Below are 11,171 nucleotides of genomic sequence, written 5' to 3'. Positions count from 1 at the left end.
AAGTTCCAACTTTGAACCTTCAGTCCTGTGCGAGAGCTAAGAGCGCCACGCCAATCCGAGGCCACCAATTTTTTTTATTTTTTTATTTCTTTATTTCTTTCAAGACAAACGAATTAGTTCAAGAGTCAAGTCGGGAGTCGGGACAGCCAGCTGCCGAATATCTTTCTTAAATCAAAATGATTTTGTAGTAATTGAAGGCTTACATCAATCCTTATACTTAACTGGTGCCCAATTCCTTGACCACAAATTTTTTACAAGTGGTCCCATCACAATGTCCATCTTGGTGAGTGGCCAATTGGAGCTAGAATCAACTTCTTACATCAAACATCATACAAGGTGGGTGCAGAAACGTTCCCTGCGAGAACGGAACCCATTACCATGTGTTTATTATACCATTTGGCTACTACTTAAGCTAGCAAATCTTGGCAAGAGCAACGAAAAATCCTTACATATTCATGCTTTCACACCATGCCCTGTAGTAACTCCCATTAAATTTCATGTGCTCTAAGTAAAAGAGCAACTTGTGAGGGAGTTCATGTCATCGTCATGGTTTAGAGCTTATCTTTGATACTTTGCATACATTATGAGAGTAATCATCATTACCAAAATGAGGTAACTTGCTCTATGTCACTAGAAGTCGGAATATTACTCTTTGAAAATTTGGTGGAGTTGAGGCTATTTAATTATCTTTTGGCTACATGTAATTTGAAGTTGAAGGTTTGCATTGTGAAATTTGTTTTTATTTTATACTAGTTTTGAGAAAGTTATTTCCATTATGGGAATTGCCATGTAGTGGTGTCAACATTATGAGCTTTTAAACAATCACCCTTTTTTGTGTGGAGATTTTGACTATGACAATCATGTTTCATCTCTCGGAAGCTCTATGTTATTTTTATGCAGTGGTGGTAATAGGACGAGGTGATGAGTACATACCTAGTTCAAAATAGCAATCAGATGTCATATTTTCATGGACACTACTAGTGTGAAAAGTAATTTTATTTGCTTGTAGTAGTGTTAACATCATGCAGTGTTCCAAAGGAGGTACGCTAGAGCTAGTCTATAGTAGTGGTAGATGGAGGCATCAATTGATACACATCTGTGAGGGATTCGCTCCATACTTAGCATGTGATAGTGGGGACACGAACACATGCTTAGGGCCATTTGAGAGAGTCACCTTGTTTTCAAAGTTTGTGGATGGGGTCACAAGTGTGGGAGGTAGTGTGAAAGTCATAAGGTCATGTAAGTTAGAAGCCCCATACATTTCATATTACAATGAGTGCAAGGGATTGCAAGTACCACCTTGCACCTTTTATGATCCTAACATTTACAATATGGATGCATGCAACCTTGATCATCCTCAAGTCTCTAGTCACCCTAGGTTTGTGGTGGCTCCCCTTTGAAGCTTAGGATGTTAGGTGGAGTTGTGATTCCTATGTGGGAAATGGTCAAACTTCTTATAATAAATGTAGCAATCAAAAGAAGTTTTATAGACAAATTTAATTTGTAATTCCCACATTGTGAATTATGACAACATCATGAGCTTTTGGTCAAAACCGCACCTAGCTAGGTATAAGGTCCCTCCCTCCTGAAAGCTCATGATGTTGAACACTATAGGGGAACTAGTGAACACATTGAGGGTCGATAGCCCCCTACCCTAGCTGCACCTAACTAGGTGTGTGGTGCCTCCGAGCATAAGGTAATGATGTTGAACACTACAACGAAAAACAAGGGAAAAGAGTCACATTTCCCATGTGGGAAAAGGTTGAAAACTTCTTGCGAACATGCCTATGATGCTTGCTAGGATAGTTGCTTGAGAATTGACGAGGGCAAGATTATTGTTGTGGTCCGAGAAACTGGGGTTCGTATGTGAAAAAATATCTAAAACTTCATGCACGAGTGTATGCATATACTAGAGGCTCTTAACAAATTGGCCTTGTTAGCTTGTTTGCATTTAAAACCCCTTCTTTTGCAAATTCACATGGGCAAACTGCACTCCTCTTTCTTTAACTTTTCTTTCCAAGGCAAAGTTACGAGTAGAAAGCACAATCTCATATTATTTCTAACGGCCTATGAGAGTCCACATGGACTAGCTTTGTTAGATTATTTGCATTTCATACCCATTCTTTTGCATTTTCACACAACTTAAACCAGCTCTTCTGTCTTTAGCTTTTCCTTCGAGGGCAAATTCACAAGAAGTGGGCGTAGTTCCGATATTCCCCACTAACGGGTTAACTCAGCCATGTGCGAAGGACCTTGTAGCACTGTACACGACAGTTGGACTTGGCAACTGGGATTGGATAGGGCCACGGATGCGCACCCGGGTGCGTGCCGGCCCCCGGGCGCGTGCTCCGGGTTCTCTTCTCCTCCTCCCTTCGTAAAGAGACAAAACACCTTCAAACTCGCCATCACAGTCTGTCCATGTCTAACGTCTGCGTCTCTTCTCCGTCTGTGCGTGTGGTACATCGTACCCCTCCCCCCTAGGCTCTAGCTTCCCCCCTACAATTGCTTTTGCGAGGTAGAGTCTACGCTGGGATGGTTTTCAAACCTGTCAGTTTTTGCGTCTGATGCCATCGCCAGACGCGCAGAGAGAGAGAGAGAGAGAGAGAGAGAGAGAGAGAGCGAGAGTGTGTGTGTGTGTGTGTGACGTGTGCGAGCGCGCGCGCGTGTCTGATGATGAAGAGGCCAAAAGCTATACTGGACATTGACGGAGAGGACGCTTTAATGGCGGTTGTTTCTATCTGAATTTCTTCGGGAATAATAAGGGAGGTGGTGGAAGATGGAGAAACGAGGAGCTATGGCAGACATGGGTTTGCGGGTGGAAAACGCGCATAATTGGACGATGAGAGAAGCCAATAAGGGGGTAGAAATGCGGCGAGGGGAAAAGAGCTGAGAGGAAGAGTCCAAGCGAGCTTAATGGCTATGGCGTAAGGCCCAGGCGCGAGAGAGAGAGAGAGAGAGATTCAAGGAGGATGGCTATGGTGGACAGCAGCCAGATGCTTCCTCATGTGGATCATCATCATCATCATCATCATTATGACGCTGGTTCAGTGCAAGGGATTTCATGGTGGAGGTGCGATATTCAAGTTGCTCACGGTGATGGATATTGGCTTGGTCTTCTTCTTTTTCTTCTTCTTCTTCGTCCTTATCGTGATTTTGCGCGGCGGCAAGATCGAGCTGCCGATCACGCATTGATCTTCGTAGTCTCCTTGCTTCTGCGCTTTCCGGACTGAATGTACTTGCCTGGCTCAAAGGTCCGTACTATCTCCGTCTCCATCTCTCTCTTCGCTGCTCATCCTACATCAGACATCTCTTCTCGAGCAGCGTTTCCACATCCAAAACGACAGGCTTCTCTCCTCTCTCTCTCTCTCTCTCACACACACACACACACACAGACAAACACACGGTACACAGGTTTCCACGTTCTCTCATCTTCATTCTTACGCTAGTTTTACTCCCAACAGTCTTTTCTCCTTCTCATACACACATAGACGCACGCAGATTTACACATTCTCGCCTTTTATCTCTTCAGCTGGATTTGCTCTCCACAGCCTGCACACACGCAGGGAAAAATTCCAACATCCTTGTCCCCTCACACTCCTCTCCTCAGATTCCCCCCTCCCTCCCCTCCTGGTTTTGCAGCTTGTTTCTTGCATTTTAAGAAAAATTATACGCAGCAAAATTCTGCTTATTGCATTCTGCTGGCAATTGCCTCGGAGCTTTTGCAACTACTCTTTAGCCTATCAAGCTTCTTTGTTTAATGCAAATCTTATTGTGTTTAAGGTGTCCCATCAGGACAAGCTGTACGTTGACTAGGTTCCACCATACTTTCAGAACTTTCTGATTTCATCTAAGAGTGTTCCATCAGGACTAGTTCCGGGATACTTTCAACACATCTACAGTCACAGAGTTCCATCAAGAGGAGCTAATTTTGTTGGCTTTCTCTTCTATAGTCAACCATCTGTGCAGTGAATCAGCCTGAAAAGGCATCGTTTTACTGAGAAGACAAGCAAGCTATATAATTTGAGCCTTTCTTGGAGTCGTATGAGGGGAAGAGAAGAGACTGCTGCCTGTTTCACCGAAGATGTATTGGAGCATGTCCTGAAATTCATCAGCACAGACAAGGACAGGAACAGCGTATCTCTTGTCTGTAAAGCTTGGTACAAGGTAGAAGCTGAAAGCAGGAGACATGTCTTTATAAGCAACTGTTATGCTGTAACACCAGAAAGGCTTGCTCAGAGATTTCCTAATGTCACCTCTGTCACTCTCAAAGGCAAGCCTAGATTTGCTGATTTTGGCTTGTTACCTAGTAATTGGGGTGCCCATGCTGATCCCTGGGTTCAGGCATTCTGCACAGCTTATCCCTCATTGGAAAAGCTCAGAATGAGACGCATGACTGTGTCCGATGAAAGTCTGTCAAGGATTGCAACCCATTTGAACAACTTTCAGAGTTTAACCTTGATTATGTGCGAAGGTTTCAGCTCTGATGGACTTGCATTTATTGTGAGAAGTTGCAAGTAAGAAGTGCTCTTAAACTCTTTTCACACGTCAGTTTGTCACAAGATCTGTATATATGCTGATGTGATGGTCCATTCTTGTGGCTTTAGTTACTATTTCGTTTGAGGAGTCCGCTTTCACATTTAATGGTCAAAACTAAGTTTCTTGAATCCCAAATACCTTAATCTCTTAGTTTGCTCTAGATGCTCTGAGCATGTCTATATGCTTGGTTAATGAGAAAGGTTTGTTTAAGTGGTACACTTGGGTCTGTAAGCTTCTTGAATCCCAAATACCATAATCTCTTAGTTTGCTCTAGATGCTCTGAGCATGTCTGTATGCTTGGTTAATGAGAAAGGTTTGTTTGAGTGGTACACTTGGGGGTCTGCAAGCTGCTGCTAGTGTTTTATTGTTAAATGTTGTTTGACAGGATATAAGGTTTTAACTCTTAGCCACTTTTCTGATATCAGGTGTTATTTTAAGCTATGAAACGGAGATCTACTCAATTTTGTAACCCCCTTGAAAGACCAGCAAGGTTTTAAATACCTGTAGGCATAGTTTTGTGATCATATGCAAAAATATATTGTCATCAAGTTGCTACTGCTGGCTGTATTGGATGGTTTGAGCACTATTCTACATCACTTGGGTCTGTATGCCCTTTGTCTATGTGAGGGTTTGCAGCACTGCTACATCAAGTTACTGAGAGCAACTTGTTTCTGTATGCTCTTACCGGTGCTTGCATTTTTGATTTGTATGTGTATTGGTGGATTTGTAGTCATAGTGTAGGTCGCTCTGGTCCATGTCAGTTTTGTTTCTGCATGCATGCACTTCATTTCGATTTACAGGTTACTGTAGTCTTACTATAACCTATATTTCAAGGATGATCTTAATGCAAATTCTTGTCATCTTGGCAGATACTTGCAATGCCTTGATTTGCTTGAGAATAAAGTGGATGATTTGTCTGGCTCATTTGTATCCCAATTCCAGGCGGCATGTACTTCTCTTGTATCCCTAAATCTTGAAACTGTTCAGGATGAGGTGGACTTTCAGGCTTTGGAACAGCTTGTGACCAGGTGCTCGAACTTGAAAAGCTTGAAACTGAACAGGTCTATATCATTGGAACAGCTGCAGGAGTTGCTTTTCAGAGCTCCCCAGTTATGTGAACTTGGAACAGGCTCCTTCTCTCAAGACATCACTACTGAAGATCTGTTAAGGCTACAGAGCTCTTTTAGCAATTGCAGAAATCTGACATCTTTATCAGGCTTTTGGGAGACAACCCAAAATCACCTTTCAATTATATATCCCATCTGCAGAAATCTGGTATCATTAAATCTGAGCTACACACCAGTCAATGGCATAGACTTGGGCAAGCTTGCTGGTCATTGCCCTAATCTGCGCCGTTTATGGGTACACCTCTTTTCTGGCCTTGTGATTTTAGTTGCAAGAGATTGTTTTGTGTTAGTTTGAAAACTGGGAGTTTTGCAGGTAATGGTCTTAGGAATTTGTATGGTTCTTGATTATTATTATCAGTGGTATGAGGAATTTAATATGTTCTCAAACTTGCCAGTGAAGCTAATAGTGCAAAACTTCAAAGATTTCTTTGGATCTAAGTTGAAGAAATGTTACGACTTTTTTTCGAAGATTTCTCTTTTATATGGCACTGCCGGTAGAATTGTCTTTGTTTTCCTTTCATATAAACCTAGATAGGTGAATAAGACTTTACCTATATGCCAGCCTGATTACTTCACTATATTTTTGGTTTATTTTTGAGTTGCTTGATGTGATGTCGTGTGCTATCAATTATAGAGAATGTATGTAATCTCATTTTTACCATTCATTCTCGTAATCTTATACTGTCCATGTGAAAGGGGCCATTTAATTGCTAAGTATCTCAATGGTATACATGGTTCATTGGCATTCACATGAGACAAGATTGAGAGGTAGAGAGCTTGCGCCCGAGTGTTGAACATTGATCTCTTAAGATTGATGAACATGAAGTTTGTAAGTTTCTTAACTTGGGGCTGATAAATATACAATAGGGTGACCTTAAGTGGATCCCCACTAAATTTCTAAAGCTGCAAAAGAACATGGAAAACTTTTTCGTGGTTTTATCCATGATAGTCATTTCGAGTAGTGAATTGGTAATCTTGTTAAAGGATTTTTAGCTTGGAATTGAAGACCATTATCAAAGCAATGTCTTTTTACAATGTATATAATAGCAAGTCCTTTCTTTTAGTAAATTTTCAAATTCATTGTCTTAAGCTTTGATTGCTGCCTCAAATTCATTGTCTCAAGTTCATTTAGGAGGGCTTTCAAGGTAAGAGCTAGAATCATGGTAAGGAATGCATAAGGAGTAGAGCATTGTCCAACAACCATTGTCTCTCAAGGGAGTGAGGTGAGAGATGTTGAGGTGTGTTGTGCTTTAATAGATCTTTGAACCATCCAAGCTATCAAAATTGATGCCAAAGGAATCACAACAATGTGAAGGCTTGGTAGCGAGCAGTAAAGAATTAACAAATGTAGCAATCTTAGTGTAGTACACTTATGATATGGCAATATTTTCCTTATGTAAATCAAACTCTCTTTGGCCATAGAATGAGTCAACCTTCTTAGAAACAATGGTAGACCATGATACATATTTGGTCAAAGTTTTGAATATTCAAAATGACCTTAGACGGTCGTTTTAACAGTTATTGATCATTTGAAAATTAATAGTTTGATTGGCTTTGTGATTATGTCAAAAGCATGGCCTATTTTGTAGTTTTCCAAGAGTTTTGGGTTAATTGAAGCAACTCTTGGTTCTCAACTGAGAAATTAGTATATTCAACATTGAGCATTGTCTTCTCTCTAGCTAGATGTGATTTAGAGTGATTGAGATCTCTTGGTGAGACAATGGTGAGATCTTGAGCATGGGAAGGTTATGAGCATTGGTGAGTGGGTTGACAAGTGTCGATTGGAGTATTTAGAGTTGCATGTGATCAAGTGAAGGTTGATTGTGATTGATTAAAACTATCTTAGAATGAGCAAGGATATTCTATGCATACATGAAGGGTGGGAATATAGTGCATAGTGTATGATTAGGGCTCTTAGAGTCATATCTTGTATCTTTCTCAATTATTGTTGCAATATAAGATAATAGTTTTCATGTGTTTCGAAAACATGAGTTTTGGAATTCAAAAGGGCGGAGTCTCGAAGTCTTATAGTTTTGACCGCTCAAAGTTTTTGTGAAAATGACGTTTTAGAAAATACTAATAAACTATAATATAAATAATAATGTATGTGTTTATGCGTATAAATAAAACATATATGTATATGTACTAAGTATGCTAGAGACTAGAGTCATTGAACAATCTTAACTTAACCTAAGAATCCAAGATCCATAATTTGCATTGCACAATTTTATGCGGTTTCAATTTTACAGGAAACAACTTGCAAGATTCTTTAGTATTAAGTAATCTTAAATTGCCCAAAATAACTCACGTTTGTATTTTATAAATTGGTCTATCAATGTTTGTATTTTATAAATAGTCTCTCTTTGGTTTTAGTTTTGGGTCTAAGGAAAATGTTGAGCTAAAAAATGTATTTTATAAATTGGTTAGCTTTTCATAACAGCCCCAAAACATGTAAATTACCCAAAGTTTCATTAAATGGTGTGTGGTCCTAGAGTGTCTATGTTCCATAAGCCAAACCCGAGCATCACTTGAAAGTTCACACCAACCTATCGTCGAGTCTAGAGAATTACGTGCGTATTTGCATTTTCACTACCAACCGCTTCCCATGTGTATTTTTTGCACCAAAGAGCTACTTACTCCACATAAGCCCGCCACATCATCATTAGCAGTCGCATTTGATTATAGCAAGCTGGATTCTTCAGCATACTTTGCATTTTTTTTCTTATGAAGACCTACCTTTCAATCACTTGATTGCATCTACCTTTTTCAAAGCTATCTTCATTGACACAATCACCCTGATAGTAGCTATCTTTCTGAAGAGATTTCATCATCTTCATCACCAACAATTCAATGACTACATTTTTGAAACTAGCCTTCCTCCTCAAATATGATGGTACTAACTTGATTTAAGACTAATTACACGAAGTATAAAATTCACATAAATTAAAAATACAAATCTCACCACTTAATCTTGGACATTGGACATCATGTTGGATCCAAAACTTGGTGCCTCTTGTGGTATTTATTTAAGTTGTATTGCATATGGATAGAGTATAATTGAGATTAAGACCTCCTCCACTAATCCAAGTGCCTCTTGTTGTCATAAATAACTAACAAGCCTTAATCAATTTGCTCCTTGGTTTGCTAGGGAATTGATTTTCATATGTGCTCCTTATGAAATAAATTAATTGCCCGAAATTCAATGTTGGCAAGCTGGCTTCTTGAATCCTCATGTAGTGCATTGATTTTAACTCTTAAAATTCAAGTTTCAAGCCTTCATATCTAGACATGCTTCCTGAGGTGGTTGTCAAATCCCAATTTTTGTCGTAAATTAGGTTTTTTAGCAGAGATTCACCCAAAATCTCTAGACCTATTGGCTAGGTTGCTAAAAAATTTAGAGCATGGTAGGGAAATGGTTGGAGAAAAAGAGAGACTGTTGCAGAGAGAGAATTTTGAGATTTGCCATGAGAATTTGGTGAAATTGAGTTGTTGACTTGGTTTTCGAGGGCCAGATGGATTCTTCAACAACAAAGGGGTATCAAAGATTGCAATCTTTAGGAGATAGTGCACCTGTCACGATCATTAGCTTCCCCTGGTCAAGAATATGCCATGCCTTCACCAAAATGGTCTCTAATGGTTGAGAAATGGTCCCAAAAGTAGGCAACAACACAACCAAACCTATGTTTCCAATAGCTCCAAACGGCAAAACGAGGTATTCTTCTCCCTTTAGCCTTAATTTAGCTTTCCTAAACTTACATGGGTAAGGCAGTCTTGTAAATTGATTTCTAGCATTATCCAGCCCATTGAATTAATTTTTAGAATACAAATTTTGAAAATTAATTTACTAATTATTTTTATGTAGAAAAAAAATCCTAATCAGCCAACAATTTAATTGGCATGGCCAATTAATCACCTAAGTGATCTTGAGTATTCATTATTCTGGAATTGGTAGTAATTAATTAATTAATGCTAGTCCCTTAGTGTCACCATTGCTACAAATAGCTAATTAAATGTTCTAGGCCAACTTTTGATACTTGGTACCACCTAGTACTTGTCAGGTATAACTTATTACAACTTTTGCCTTTAGCACCAATTGATATTTTAAGGTGCATTGTAAAATATCTGACATGTGCCTCACACATTTCAAGGGGCACAGATATGGTTGAGGTTTAGTTGATTGCTTATCCTTAGTTTGCATTAAACTTTCAAGAGAGATGTGGGTTCAAGCCATGGCTAGCATATAGTCATCCACCATGTTGTGCTAGTATTGAGACTAAAGTTGTCTTAATACGTCACTTGAATTTGTTGGTTTCTTAGTATCCTTGCAATTATTGTCTTTTTTCATGAATTTGATGATCTACGAAAATATTGTTTTATTGTGCTATTCTCAACATGAAGTTACATTTGCACGTTTGATTAACTTTTAATCAAATGCTAAGCAAAGCTATACAATTTTATGTCCTCGTGCATTGCACTCACTCGAATATTGTCAATCATCACTAAATGCCTTCTTTATCTCCCCTTGCCTAGAGAATTGTAATTTACTTTCCCCCATAGAGCATTTCTTCACAGGCGTTACTACTTGGTCAGCCAAGATAGTGTAATCGTCTTTGACCTTTGATTGGGGTCGTTGACTCCGCTCTACTCATCTCAATACTAGTCCTAGAGACGTGAAACCTTGAGGCTCGCTTACTCCTTTGTATAAGCATTCGTTCAACATGATTTAATGAGCATAATTCATCACTTCATTGTTCTCTTGCGTTTCTAAGTTCTTTGTCACAATGTTTGCCTCACTCTATATTCCTCTCTACAAACCCGACTTATTTGCCAAGGAATACCTTCAAGAGAGTGGGTAGTAACACTAGAGGAAAGTGGAAACTTGCGATAGATAGATAGCAAGTTGGAAGAGTTTGAAGATGAAGATTATGTTGAAAATGGAGTGCTAAATAAACTAGGATGAGAGTAGATGTCTAAAACATATCCTTATATAGGGAGTTTTTGGATATTTGTTGTACTATAAAAATAAAATAGCTTTTTGATTTTTATTTTCTTTTTAGGACTGTTTTTGTGAAGCTAGAAGAGCACTTAATGCATAATAATTTTGTCTTAATGTTGTCCTTACTTTTGGTGGCTCAACATAGAATATATCGAATAAAAGTTGTAGAATTGCAAAAAATGGCAATTTTTCTTGAGTCTGATCCCAAAAAGTGCTACAACAATAGATAATGTAAAAGAAAGAATCAAATGTCTCAACTTGCAGACTGAATCTTGAGATGAGCCTTTAGTAGTCCAAAGGCCAATAGACTTTAACTTACAAGTACTTAATCGAAAAGGGTGAAATCTAGCAACAACAGACTAGACAAAATAGAGAGCTTGAATGCTCTTGGATCTCAATACAAGGAAAGATTAGCCCTAACACCTAGCATATGTCATGGGGACGTGAAATTTTGAGATTCTTTAATCTTGTTGATAACTTGTTATTAATCAAATGCGCAAGGTTGTTTAGCA

At 39.0% G+C, this 11,171-nt stretch overlaps 1 protein-coding gene across 2 annotated transcripts in view; it reads left to right on the top strand.

Moving 5' to 3' along the window:
* The first annotated feature begins 2,455 nt into the window (after positions 1-2,455).
* The window catches only part of LOC148035094 (protein AUXIN SIGNALING F-BOX 2-like), a 48,809-nt gene continuing 40,093 nt past the window's right edge, over positions 2,456-11,171 (top strand). The window contains exons 1-3 of one of the 2 annotated variants that reach the window (XM_087680050.1): positions 2,456-3,251; positions 3,781-4,514; positions 5,406-5,898. In XM_087680050.1, the coding sequence (XP_087536176.1) occupies positions 4,042-4,514; positions 5,406-5,898 (966 nt within the window). In that variant the 5' untranslated portion in view covers positions 2,456-3,251; positions 3,781-4,041. Of the gene's footprint in view, positions 4,515-5,405; positions 5,899-11,171 lie in introns of both variants that reach the window. The other variant, XM_087680049.1, reaches the window with a different exon arrangement.

This window comes from Lygodium microphyllum, chromosome 6 (assembly GCF_053477565.2).
Source record: "Lygodium microphyllum isolate KBCC chromosome 6, Lygodium_microphyllum_v1.1.10, whole genome shotgun sequence".
Lineage (NCBI taxonomy): Eukaryota > Viridiplantae > Streptophyta > Polypodiopsida > Schizaeales > Lygodiaceae > Lygodium > Lygodium microphyllum.
Note: the sequence above shows the minus strand (reverse complement) of the source record. Positions and strands in the feature narration are given on the sequence as shown.